Source organism: Populus euphratica, unplaced genomic scaffold (assembly GCF_000495115.2).
Source record: "Populus euphratica unplaced genomic scaffold, PopEup_1.0 scaffold191.1, whole genome shotgun sequence".
In the NCBI taxonomy this organism is placed as follows: domain Eukaryota; kingdom Viridiplantae; phylum Streptophyta; class Magnoliopsida; order Malpighiales; family Salicaceae; genus Populus; species Populus euphratica.
Window position 1 is genome coordinate 54,424 of NW_011500069.1, and position 14,316 is coordinate 68,739.

The following is a 14,316-nucleotide window of genomic DNA, read 5'->3' on the forward strand; positions in this document are numbered from 1 at the left end:
ATATGAAGTCTTTTTTTTTCTTTAGAAAAAACAAAAAAAAAAATACCCTCAACTAAAGAATTGATATAATTTAACATATGATGTACCATGATTTATCAATATTTTTTTAAAATAAATTTTTAGTGGCTCAAGTCCATTTTAATAATGGCCTAAGCTTTGGGGGGTCTGAAAATAGATTTAGGCCAAGGTCATGTGCATAGGCCCAGATGCCAAGCGCATGGTCTCGTACCTTTAGGCCCTACATCTTTTGAGTTTAGGCCACACACCTAGACGTAGCACCAGACGCACGTACTGGAACCTCTTATGTCCTGCTGTATAGTATAGTTTAAGCCTAGTTTGTTGAGTCTAGACTTGTAGCCTAGACCCAACATGGGATTGTTTTTACTAAATCAAGCTTTTTAGCCTGAATCTTATTCCATCTAAACCTTTATGTGTACAAGAATCTCATAAGACCTTCTATATTTTTATCTTATTAATACAAGTGTAAATGATACTTAACCGGCATCAATGTTTATATTAAATATATTTATTTCTTATTAATGTATATGTAAGAAAACTTTATCCGTAATTAATGTTATCATTATGAAATGACTTCCTACCCCCACCTTTAGATTTTGTCGTCCCTTAGGCCTAGGCCACGTACCTAAACCTAACATCAAATTCATGTCCTAACACCTCTCTAGTCTTATCATGTAGTTTTAGTCTATTATGTTGAGTCTAAACCTGTAGTCTAGGTCCTATAATTTTTTTACTGAATTAGGTTATTTATCTTAAATCATACTCCATTTATAACCTTTGGTGTATAAAAGTCTTTCATTACCTATCGTATTTTCATCTTATTAATACAAGTATAGGGGATATTTATCCATCATCTATATTTATATTAGAGATATTTATTTTTTTATTAATATTATCATAGAAAAAGAACTTTTTAGTCCCCTCACTGAAATAAAAGGACAAGTCATCAGATAGAGGGTTTCTAATATTTTCATTCTTAATATATATACATAAAAATATTTACCGTACAAAACATTTGTTTCATATCAAAACAATACTAAACAATCTTATTTTTAAAATTTAATATTAATTTACATATTTATTGCATTATTTATGTTTATAAAAATTCTGAATTAAATATATAAAGGTTTCTAAATCTATTAGAAGAGATATTTTACAAACATTAGAATTTCTCATTGAGCTACCAACTTTCATAACTATGAAGAATTTATCAAATAACAAGAACACTCCATTAAAGTCATTAAACAACCATAACGAAAATCTTATTTTTAAACAATTCGAATTTTGTAACAACATCAACATAGTGAGTTATAAATCATTGTAAAAGATTAATTATGGATGTTTAAAGGAATTGAAGAACATTTTACTACTTGTGTGTGTGTATAAATTGCATAAATTGATCAAACCAAAGAGCTTTCATTTGATGTAATGTGCCATAAATTGCAGCCCACGAAGGACGCAGACACAAGGAAAAAATCTAAAATTAATGTCATCTCTTGTACAATTTATATGTGAAAACCAAAGAGCTCTCAGCTGGTGTAATAATTAATGTCATCTCTTGTACAATTTATATGTGTTAAACATAGATCAAACCGACAAGTTAATCTAAAATTTAGTTTGATAATTGAATTAGTTTGAATTTATTAAAAAATCAGCTGGTGTAATAATTTAATAAAACCTAGTCCATCTAGAGTATCGATGCTTGACTTGGATAAATCTATACTAGATTTTATATTTTTTTAAATGTGATTTTTTTATATTTTTTTATATATTTTTTTTTTTAGTTAGTTATTAACACTTTTTAAAAATTACTATATAAATATTAGAAAAGTATTTTATTTTTTCAATATAAAATTTAAAACCCTTTAATATATATACTCTATATTTCTAAGAAAAAAATTATTTTTTCAATGTAAGATTTGAAATCCTTTCACATATATATTCTATGTTCACATAAAAAATGTTATGTTTTTTTAATATGAGATTTAAAATCCTTTAGTATATATACTCTATATTCCCAAAAAAAAGTTATTTTTTAAATGTAGGATAAAAAAAAATTGATTTAAATACTTCAACTTAAAAGAATAGTATGATATCTTTTCAATGTGGGATTTGAAATTATTTAGTATATATATTCTATATTCACAAAAAAAAAATTATGTTTTTTCAATATAAGATTTGAAACCTATTAATATATATACTCTTATGTTCTCAAGAAAAAAATTATTTTTTCAATGTGTGATTTGAAATGATTTTATATATATATATATATTTTATGTTCACAAGAAAAAAATTATATTTTTTCAGTGTGAAATAAAAAAACTTTTTAATTTAGATACTTCAATTTAAAAGGATAATATAATATCTTTTCAATGTGGGATTTGAAGCCCTTTAATATATATACTCTATGTTCACAAGAAAGAAGTTATGTTTTTACAATGTGGGATAAAAAAAATTTGGTTTAAATACTTTAACTTAAAAGCATAATATAGTATCTTTTTCAATATGAGATAAAATAACTTTTTAAAATATTTTTTAAATTTTATTATTTACAACATGTATATCTTATATTCACATGGATTTTTTTCCTTAATTTTTTATATAAAATATTAAAATTTTAAATATTTTTTTATTTTTCCAGGTTAACCCGAGTTAATCTATGAAACCTAAAACCCAGCCTCTTAATCAAGTTAACCCCTAGATTGGGTTCAATAACTATGATACAAGTAACTATTGCTTTAAGACTTGTCCATTCCTATATTAATTATAAATTAAGTTATATGTATTAAAAAATCAGGTTCACCTGCTTGGTTTAAAAGAAAAAAATTCAAGCCCACTTATTCTATTATTTTATCAAAGAACAAAAAATAAATGGTAATTTGCTAGGATATTTTTTAGTTGTTGAGAAATTAGGATCTAAATTTTTAAACTTTAAAATTTAAAATTTAAAATTTAAACTTGTTTTTATCTAAAATCATTACTAAAACATTCTAAAAGCCTTAATAAAACCATTTTCAAAACAAAAAACACCCTCTGTTCACTTTTAAAAAAAATAATCAAACCAAATGAGAATTATTCATGGCTCTTTATTTATTTTTTTAGCATGTTTAAAAAAAAAACCACTTTTGTTAAATTTTTCTCCAAAAAAAAAATTCATTGACATAAGACTTTTTTTTCTCGTGACTTTACTCTAAAAGACTTTTTTGTATAGTTAGTCAAACCCTTTCTCTCTCATGTCTTTTTTTCTAGTGACTTTCCCTCTGCTTTCTCAAAATATCATAATTAAAATAAGATAAATAAAATTTAGAATTAAAATGTAAAAACCTAAAATAATAGGGATTAAATATTCATGAATTGAAACTTTAGGGAAAATCAAGTTTTGCCATGTTTTTTAACAATGAAAATGAGAAGATTCTATTTTTTGTGAGTTAATTTTGATTTTGATTTTTCAAAAATTTATTAATTATAATCTAAAAATCTATTTTGTAATAGATCTTTAATTTACCATAGAATCTTCTTTAACAATTAGGTATGTGAGAGCATGCATAGAAACAAATTCACCACATATAACCATGCTAATATAACTTTTAATGATGGAATTTCAAAGAAACACAATTCTATAATTGAATAAGAAAAAAAAATCTAAAAGGAAAAAATAGGTTATGAATAGTACTGCGAATAATTAAATGTGTTGATGAAAAATATTTACTACAATGATTTTGCACATTAAAATAATAGTGTGTTTTATTTTATTAGTAATAATTTTATTCAATGTGGAAATAGTTTTATGAAACTCATTAATAGTAACTATTTATGATTAATTTGATAGTTCACGTGACTAAACTACACATAATATATTATAAAACCTTGAGAGAATGATTGTAAAGCAAAGCAATAATCTTGGTTTTACATTAAAGAGATTTTTAAAACAAGAGGGATTTTCATTCTACAGGACATTGTAATATGTGAGAGGATTAATTATTTTTTGTTGTCTTTTTTCTTACTCCAATCACACAATTTCTTTTTATTTCAAATTGATTCTTCTACATTATATTAGAATTAAATTTTATAATTTATTTTATATATGATTTTCCTGATGTTGAAAATTTTTTTTGATATTGAATTGATGCTCAACTTTGCAAAAAAAATTTCTATTTTAGTGACTAAAAACAAATTAGAGATTAAATTTAAGAATGCGGAAAAGAATGACTTTTTTCTTAAATGCACTTTTAAGTACTAATCAATTCTATTAGAGATTAAATTTAAGAATGTGGAAAAGAATGACTTTTTTCTTGAAAGTCATTGTTTGCCCATTACCTTATGGCAATGTTTGTCTTAAAAGTCTAGAATTTATTTTTGTTCCTATTATTTGCTACTTTTTTTTCCATAACTTTATTTTATTTATTTTTTATCTTTATATTTGGGGAAGAGAAAGAAACTCATTGAAATACAAAGAACAGGAAAAAAAGCCATTAGTTGGCCAAAATACATCTTTAAAAAAAATTATTCTTGGTATCAATGAGTTTTATTTGATGAGAAATATTTTATTAAGGTGTTTTTATACCCTTTATCTTAAAAAAGTAGATTGGCATTGAGAGAAAAGAATTTTATTTTATTTATGTTTTTTGACCAATTTAGAGGCATTTTATTTTGATGAGTTGATTTATTGACATTATAAGAATATTTATTATGTGTTTTTATTAGAAAATGCGTTGAAAATGAATTTTTGAATTAGAAAAAGCTCAATAAAAAAGTAGATGATATGACATATATAATGTATATTTCTTGAAGTCTATCAATTAGGTACGTGTGGGATTGACTTTGTTTATATAAAAATATATCTATTATCAATAAAGATATTTTTTATCTTTAATATTTATTATTTTTTGATTAATGAGTTTAGAGTAAAGATAAAGTATTTGGGATAAAAGTGTTTTGCAAAGAAAAATTATAATATTTTTATAATTATGATATTTTTATCATATCAAAACATTATTTCTAAATATTTATAGTAAATACTCTATTAAAATTAGAGATTAATTAGAGTCATTGAAACTAGTACACATTATATTAAAGTATGAAAGATATTTAGAATGAATATGTAAAGTAGAGTCATTGAAACTAGATATATTATGTTAAAGTATAAAAAAAATATTTAGAATTAATATGTAAGTGTTTATTAGATGATATGTATATTAAACTAATTCACATAAGATTTCATATGGAAAGATCACATGTATCTGTGAGAAAGCTAACATGAAAGTTGTGCAAGTGATCCTTAAACTTGAAATTACTAAGTTATCTTATATAAAAAATATTATATTTTACCTTAACTACACATTATCCTAATCAAAGATATTAAATGGGTATATATTAGGTATAAGATGAACTATATCAAAGTATTTAAGTGATCAAGAAAATATTCATTGCCCTAGATAAATTAGAAAAATATTTCATATATTCTCAAATAGTATTGATTATGAAATCATTGCGTAATATGAAATGAGTTTTGAAAAGAGTTTTAAATTTTATTTAAAAAATCAATAACTATGTTTTTGAGAACAAATATGATTTGATAAAACAAACACAATCCATATTTTAATATCTAAATTAGAATATTCTTGATAAATAAATAATAATTACACTAAAAAACTGGTTAATGAAATATTGAGTCAAACCATGTAAGACTTCCCTAGTACTTAAAGGATCAAGATATGTTATTAGACATTATACTTAATCTTTAAATATAAATCGATCAATTATTGAATAATAAGTTAAATTTTTTTAATTTTTTAATTAAAATTTTAAATTTATTTAATCCTAGTTTATTTAATATTGTGATTTATATTTGGGTCAACATATTAGAAAACCTAATGGATAAAAAAAATTAAGAAATATTGATTATAAATTAAACGGGATGTTGATTAAGTGTGACTTGATTGTAAATAAATTTTAAAATTAAGAATTATAATGTAATTAATATAAGGAATTGCAATTCTAGATTTAGAAAGATCAAAGACTTGATTGAATAAATTCATAAAATTATTTTGAAATAACATATGTGATATTTTTCAGGAGAAAAAATAATTTTTTTCATTTATAAAATAATTAGTTTTTTTTCTATAAATAGAATGCTATGTCTTATATTTTTATGAAGCTATGTTATGGAACATAGGGTAGAGAAACACCTGAAAACTTAAAAGAAAAGAGCTAGCACTTGAAGACATTGCATCCCTTTATCTTAAAAGAGTTTTATAAAACTTCTCATAAGTGGTTTATGTGCATTATTGTCAGAGATTAGACATTTAAACAGTTTGTGGTTTGCAACAAACCTATCCTCAAAAAAGTTGATCAAAATTTAAAAAAAAAAAGATCTAATTTTCATGTTTTTTTTTTCAAACATTAAACAATTCTAAATTATCTAACAAGATTATTGAAACTCCTAAAAAAATTTAAATGATGCATCAACAACAATTGCTTAGAAGGCTAGGATGGACTTTTGGTGTCCAGAACATCTACAATTACTTGATCATCATCGTCAGTTAAATTTGATGCAACATATAGTAAAAATAATAAATTGAAAAAGATAAAACTTTTATCCAAACTTTAAAATCACAATCCAAAATGTATAGAAGATTATGATATATTCTAAAAATTAAATAATTCATAAATTCTATTGAAAAATAACATATAAGTCGGTTTCAACGCAAAAAAATATTATTACTGAAAAAAATCCTAGACTCATTTAAATAGAAAATAGAAAAAATAACTAGAAAAAATTCTAAAATAACTTTGAAGTCTAATTTGAGGTTGAAAACAAACAATATACCTACAAAACTAAACTTTTAAATGAACTAATCAAATCTTCGTATGAAATAACAATTAAATCAAAAGTTATGTATCATCCAAAATTTTAAGAAATCTAGTACATCTTAATAATTAAAAAAATAATATGATAAAAATAATTATATAATGAAAAATAAAAATGGTACCTCTAAGGTAAAATTAAATATATATTTTTTTAATTATTGCATGATAGGGCTTGCCACGTCTTGAAATCCTAATTGCTATTATTCTGTTACATCATAAGGAGTGATTGTTAGAAATATTCTTAAATCCATCAATAAAATTTTATTAAGATAAACAATGATTTAATAATTTATAGAAAATCTATGGAATATTTAAGATAAATGATTTTGCAATACCTTAAATGTCTATAGATATAACTAGTTGTGCACTTGTGTTATGTCATGGGGTCAAATTATTATTTTTTGCTTAAAGAATAATGATTTAGGTAAAGTAAATGCATTTTAAAAAAGGGAAAAATTTCACAACTTAAATTATAGACTTGATTAGGATAAATGAGTTGATTTTATTTTAATTAGATAATAAAAAATAGGCAACAATATATAATGAATCAAGTAAAAAAAATGATCATGGTAATTTGAAATCTCAACTCATTAAATATGGAAGAATGAAAATAGATAAAAAAAACAAAAAAAAAAGCCCGAGAAAATTCGAGTTAACATGACAAACTATAATCTGGGCAATAATTGTTGAGTGAACCCGAGTCAATTTACTAAACCTATAACTCAAGTCATGAAATTGGGGCAACTCAATAGAAAAGAAAACAAAGAAATTAGTGCAAACTTTTTTTTTAAAAAAAAAAAACAATGACGAATGATAAAAGTTGAAAAAAAAACAAGTAAAACAACAACAATGTTAACCTTACATTAACTTTTCAAATTTGTGACCCGGATCATTAGACTGGAAGTATCATATTTAGAAAAATCACAAGTCTATTTCTTAACCAATCAAATATTGAAGGATACAATTAAAAAAAAAATCAATTATACAAAAGGATCTGAAACCAAAAATAGAAATTAAAAGAATAAGGATCATAATTGAAATAAAAAATAAATTAGTGGAAATTATAAAATTTTGAATTAAGGGTGAAATTAAAAAGAAAAATCAATTTAACAAAAGGATAAAAAAACAATAAAAAGAATGAGAACTAAATTGAAAAAAAAAACATATCACAAATTGGGATTGAATGATGAGATTGAAAACTAATAAGAAATTTACAAAACAGATAAAGAACAAAAATTAAAAATCAAAATATTAAGAATCAAAGTTGAAATTCACATAAATCAGAGTGTAATTTTGAAATTTTGCATGGCCACTTTAAATTTCAATGTGAGGAAAGAGAAATAAGATAAAAAATAAAAAAACATTGCTAGCAAGAAACCACCTCACTAATGATGCCATACGTGCCCTATTTAGAAAAAGATGTCGTGATGAACCCAATAACATGATGGAATGAGTTTTTTTGCTGCTTCTCTAAGAGGAAAAAACACTTTGCTAGAAGACTACGAGTATATTTGTCTTCGTGGTTGTTTCTGCATTTAAAACAAACCATGAAAAATATATGTTTGGTAATATATAAACAACTATTTACTGTTTGTGGATCCAGTTAAATCTTTTATAAAAACATAGATGAAAAAAAAGCTACTCTAAGTTGCTTCTCAACTATTGAAGCGGAAAATGCAAAATAAAAATTTCACTCTGCACTGTTTATTTTTGTAAAGTGAATAGTGCAGAATGAAATTTACTTTGCACTTCCCATGAGTAGTCTGCACTATTTATGATTGGATTAGGTTCGGTCCGAGCCTAAATGTATTAAACCAAGTCGATCTAAAAAAAATAAAATTAATTTTTTTTATTTTTAATTATATTTTATTTAAAGAATAGTGTTTAATATTATTTAATGATATTCATAAATTGAAAAGAAGATCACATGATGACATAACATTTATATAATTTGATAGCAGTTTCAATTTTATTTTTGATAATATTTTACTTGATTTTGATACATGTTAAAAAAATATGAAAATTATGATCCTTGTTGGATAAATTTTGAACGTAATAAAATTATAAATAGTTTAATGAAATAATAAAAAATATTTTATATAAAATATTATTTATTTTAATATATAATAATAATTAAATTTATAATATTTAAATTAAAAATTATTTATATATTTTTAAAATAGTTATAATATTTATAATATTTAAATTAAAAATTATATATTTAATTTATAATATTTAAATATTTATAATATATTTAACTTACCAAGGCTTACCTATTTGGCAACGGCAGCCTGATGTGATTTAAAAAACGAAAGACCACGCGTCAAGGTTTCGATGGCTGAGAGGAATGATCCACTTTTCTGTCAGTGACATTGTACATTGGTTAGGGCAATAACCGGCATCTAGGCCCACCACCTGAGCCAACAGCTGGAATTGATAAGGTCTGGGTCCCTCCCCCTTCTCTCTGAAAAAAACTCTTAATCATTGATGCAGTAAAACCTTGTGATTCATGGCAGAGATTTGGAATCAGAAAAGGCAACACTACACTGCATTGCAGTAACAAAGTTGTCAATTTCATCTCCCTGCCAGCTTTCACATGGTTATTATTATCTAAATTTAAAAAATATTTTTAATATATTAAATTATTTTTTATTTAATTTTAATTTTAATTTTAATTTTAATAAAACATATATAAATATCAAACTAACCTTAATCAAAAATAATTTTAATAAAACAATATTTTTCAAACCACAATTATAAAAACTTAATAATAAAAATATATTATTCTAATATATTTTTAAATAAAAATTATTATAAAAAAAAACATCCACAGTACCATCAAGTAACAAAAACATGGGTTCTCATTTCAAGGGTTTGATTCAACACCACTAACCATGACTTTGATGTAGCCGGTCAAAGTTCTACCTTCCATGTTCTCATGTATTTAATTTATTTATTTCAATTGCTAATATTTCTTTTTGCTGAAGTTGAGTCAAAGCTCATTCATTGCCAGGAAATAAGTCAATTATAACGATCCTCTATTATGCATTGAAATCTAATGAATGGCCAACGAATGAAACACAAACAAGTCGTTGACAGCAAAGTACATAAGTTTCTTGTCAAAATCACCCGATTGCATGCTATGAATTGCAACAAGCCCCGAAGTTCAAAAATGTGAAACAAACAAATAAATGAGACACCATCTAATTACTTGTATTGAATAACAAATGCAAGTCTTGCCTGTTGAAAAGCCAGAGTTGACTAATGTTAGAATTAGAGTTTCGTGATCAAATGGAACTCGTGAGCTTAATTCCATGCCTCCTGTCATGTCAATACCTCTGCCACCTGGTTTTGATTCGAATTTCATCGCTTAACGGGGAATTTTTTTTTTTAATAATATGAGTGTTGAGGTATTTTATATATATTTTGATTAATTTTATAAATTTTAAAGTTAATAATTATAATTTAAAATTTAATGTGATTAAATTTCAACAGAATCAAATGACAGAGACTAACCATCTTTCTCTCATTTGCCAAAGCATAAGGATATCTTGATCCCTTGAATCCATACAGTTTTATTTATTGTTGTTTTATATTATATTTTGATGTATTGATATTAAAAATATATTTTTAATATATTTTAAAATAAAAAATTATTTAAAAACCAATTTTAATACACTCTTATTATCTAAAACGTCCTTTTTTATTGTTGATGAGCCAAATGGCCAAGACAAAAAAAAAAAAATTCAAACTCTATTCACAATCTAATAAAAAAACAATAATTAGATATTAACTATTTCACTGTACTTAAAAATATGAAAAAATAAATTATTTTTTATTAACTTAATAATGAGGAACGAAACACGTTTCAATTAATTTATCAGCTTAAAAGGTGCCTCGCCCAACGAGAGATTCGGCTATCAATTTAAATAAGGAGGTCACAGATTTTGAATGATCTCATAAGATCTGTCTCTGTTTTTTTTAATAATTATCTCTTTGTTTTTTTCTGCCTTCTCTAATTAAAACACCATCACAGATCTTGGCCAGAGAATTGAATCAAAATCGATCGGCTATAAACTTGAAATGTAATTAGGTAAAATTTAAAAAAAGAAAAAAGAAATGTAATTAGGTAAAATCGAAAAAAGAACAAAAAAATAGAAGAAGGAAAAAGAAATATTAACATAATTCTTGATTCGAGTGTTTTTGAAGTTTGATCGAAAATTGATATCTTGTTTAGTATTAATTATTTTTTAAAATATTTTTATTTAAAAATATATTAAAATAATATTTTTATTTTTTAAGATTTATTTTTAATATAAATATATCAAAATAATATAAAATTATTTTAAAAATAATTTAAAGTAAAACAAATTTGTGATTTTTACAAAAATAATTTTCAACCACAAAAAAATAGATTTGGAAGTTCATGAAAAGTTGTTTTTTTCTCAAAACATATTATTAAGATAAAATATTTTTTTTATTTTTAAAATAATTTAAAAATATTAAAAATAAATTAATTTTAACAAATAAATTATTTTAAAAAAGCATTGAATATGCTCCTCAAGAATACTAATTATAAATCATCAAATAGATGAAATAGATGGTTTAGTGATAAAAATTTAAGATAAAAAAATTTATTTTTTATGTAGTTTTATAATTGTTAATATTGATAATCAGTATAAATTTACTTGAATATTAACTATAAAATCTATAAAAATTAATTAAGATAATATAAATGGATTCAAACACCCATGTGATTAAAAACATATACTAATTATAAGTTTGATGACAAAGCTGTTGGCTCAGAAATATATACTAATTATAAGTTTGATGACAAAGTTGTTGGCTCAGAAATAATTTGTCAAGGTATGCGGGCGAATGTAAGAAATTATTTTTCTTTATGTCACTTTTCCAGAGAACAATTAAACCCTGTAAAAAATGTGTTTTTTTTAAAAAAAAAAAGAAAAAAGAAAAAAGAAGGAATCCGCTATAGAAAGACAACCTTTTGTCCATCGTGAACAGCAGCAGGGGCAGCCAAAGAGATTTGAACCCAAACTGAGGTCAAATAACACCCCAAAGCCCTATTTAAAGGAATTATCAGAAACATGAGGCTATCCACGGAACAGCAAAACACCATGGCTTCTTTAATTCTGCAAATCTTTTTTCTCGCAGTGATTTTAGCAATTTCCCAGGGCTCCCCGCTGAGCTATGAGCCCCTCCAGATTCACCTACTCAGGTCAAAATGGGGTTCCGGCGGCCACCACATTCCTGGCATGTCATGCCTGAGTTGGCGACTAGCTGTTGAAACAAACAATGTGATTGGATGGAGTACAGTTCCTGAAGACTGTGAAGATTACGTGGGGCACTACATGTTAGGCAGCCAATACAGGGAAGACTCAGCTCTCATAACTGATGAGGCTTTTGCCCATGCTAAAACCTTCAAGCTGGATGGAGATGGAAAGGATATATGGGTCTTTGACGTTGATGAAACCACTCTTTCAAATTTACCCTACTATGCCAAACATGGATTTGGGTACGTACGATGCACAATATACCTCACTTTTTTTTTTAATGATTTGATGTTAATTACAACCCCTCAATAATTATTATATGGTACATACATTATTGTTTTACTGCACAAAACACACACATATATAATCATTCATAATCTATGAATGTTGCTGGTACCTAAAAAATGCTGAGTTAATCTTTTTGATTGAAGATGTTTTAGTGACAAAAAAAATTATTTTTAATGTTAATAAATTTTATTTGATGAATGCCCCTCTTCTTGTTAAAAAAAGTTTAACTTAATTTTGGTTTTTTTAAACTAATTTATTTGTGTTTTGTGCAATAAAATTGATGATTTTAATATTATTTTTAGATTGAAAAAACTGCTACTTGATTTTTTAGCCCTTTTTGAGTGGTGGAAACTTAAAAATGCAAATGACACGCTATCCTCCACACAAGCAACATATTATAATATCTTTTTATAAAATAATATAATAACATTTCTAATAAAAAAAACATGCTAGCAATATTTATATAATATTTTTTAACATTCATGGAAACCTTGGTTCGACCTATAGCTACCTACTATTTGATAATTAAGTGCAAGAAAAAAGACAAATGAAGAGATCAATACAATGAGAGAAGCAAAAACGATACCTGACAATTTGAAATTATTAAAGATACAATGCAGGCAGACTGCATATTTAATTTAATTTATATGGTAATGACGTATTGTTTTGACCTTTCAATTGGCATAAACCGCAACAACTCCAGCATGTTATCGATTTTCAACAATTAATAATTATGCTTTGTTTTCTTTAATTTGCTGTTCATTGACGTGATTTGTTGCTTTGGCTTGACAAAAATAACAGGGCGGAGCCTTACAATTCCACAGCATTCAACCAATGGGTTTTCACGGGTAAAGCCCTAGCATTGCCAGAGTCTCTGAAGCTGTACCGGAGATTATTGTCAATTGGGATCAAGGTTGTGTTCTTAACGGGAAGGTCTGAAGACCAAAGGGCAGTGACATCAACCAATCTGAAGAATGCTGGGTACCACATCTGGGAGAAGCTTATACTCAAGTAACCTCTCTCTCTCTCTCTCTCTCTCTATCTATATATATACATATATATCATGTTGGTTTTGCCCAGTTCCCATGAACCTTAGTAAATCTATTATTATTGCCGATCTAAAACTAAATAAATAAATGAAGGCGTTTTTCATGTTGATACAAACATATTGTTTCATGTTGAAAAGGGTCTTGATCTGGAGAGATGTAATTCTCTAATTTGATCATTTTGCTGGTCACTCATGGTGGCATGCAGGTCATCATCTTATTCAGGGAAGACAGCGGTGTTTTATAAATCAAGTGAAAGGGCAAAGCTGGAGAAGAAAGGATACAGAATCATCGGGAACATTGGTGATCAGTGGAGTGATCTCCTGGGGACTAGTGTCGGCAATCGGACATTCAAGCTACCTGATCCAATGTATTACATCAGTTGAATCCTCGGTTTCTTAGCCTCTATCTTGGTTAGCTCCTATGTATGGTCAGATTTGTTGATGCTGTTAACAAAACCAAGCTAGTTGCAAGAGTATGGCACGTTGACTCTAGCATTGATTTTCAATAAAGCCACTACTTATGACTCGAATTTCATATCTTGACGGGCAAAACGCAATGATCGAAATCGAATTTCTCTAATTTCTTATCTTGATTTTCAATCGACATTAATCATTTCAGCTGCTAATGTTCATCTCTCGATAGGAATTTAGTTATTAAAAAGTGGACCTGGAAACGGGATGGGATTGGACAAATTTGAGTTCGAGTTGTTTGGGGCTCGGATTATTATACACTTCGTCCCGATGCCCTAATTGGATGAGTTGGGCTCAACTTTAAGAGTTTTTCTTTTCCAAACAAAGAGA

At 25.6% G+C, this 14,316-nt stretch overlaps 1 protein-coding gene across 1 annotated transcript; it reads left to right on the forward strand.

Moving 5' to 3' along the window:
• The first annotated feature begins 11,890 nt into the window (after nt 1-11,890).
• On the forward strand, nt 11,891-14,045 carry LOC105108354 (acid phosphatase 1-like). The gene is made up of 3 exons (XM_011002639.1): nt 11,891-12,421; nt 13,269-13,478; nt 13,722-14,045. The coding sequence occupies exons 1-3, from the start codon at nt 11,994-11,996 to the stop codon at nt 13,897-13,899; spliced, it is 816 nt and encodes a 271-aa protein (XP_011000941.1). The 5' UTR covers nt 11,891-11,993; the 3' UTR covers nt 13,900-14,045.
• Nucleotides 14,046-14,316: the final 271 nt, after the last annotated feature.

Excerpts from the sequence above, each read along its gene's own strand:
- LOC105108354 (XM_011002639.1), top strand. The coding sequence starts at position 11,994 with ATGAGGCTATCCACGGAACAGCAAAACACCATGGCTTCTTTAATTCTG. Across the intron at positions 12,422-13,268 it reads TATGCCAAACATGGATTTGG|GGCGGAGCCTTACAATTCCA; the intron begins GTACGTACGATG and ends CAAAAATAACAG. Across the intron at positions 13,479-13,721 it reads TGGGAGAAGCTTATACTCAA|GTCATCATCTTATTCAGGGA; the intron begins GTAACCTCTCTC and ends GGTGGCATGCAG.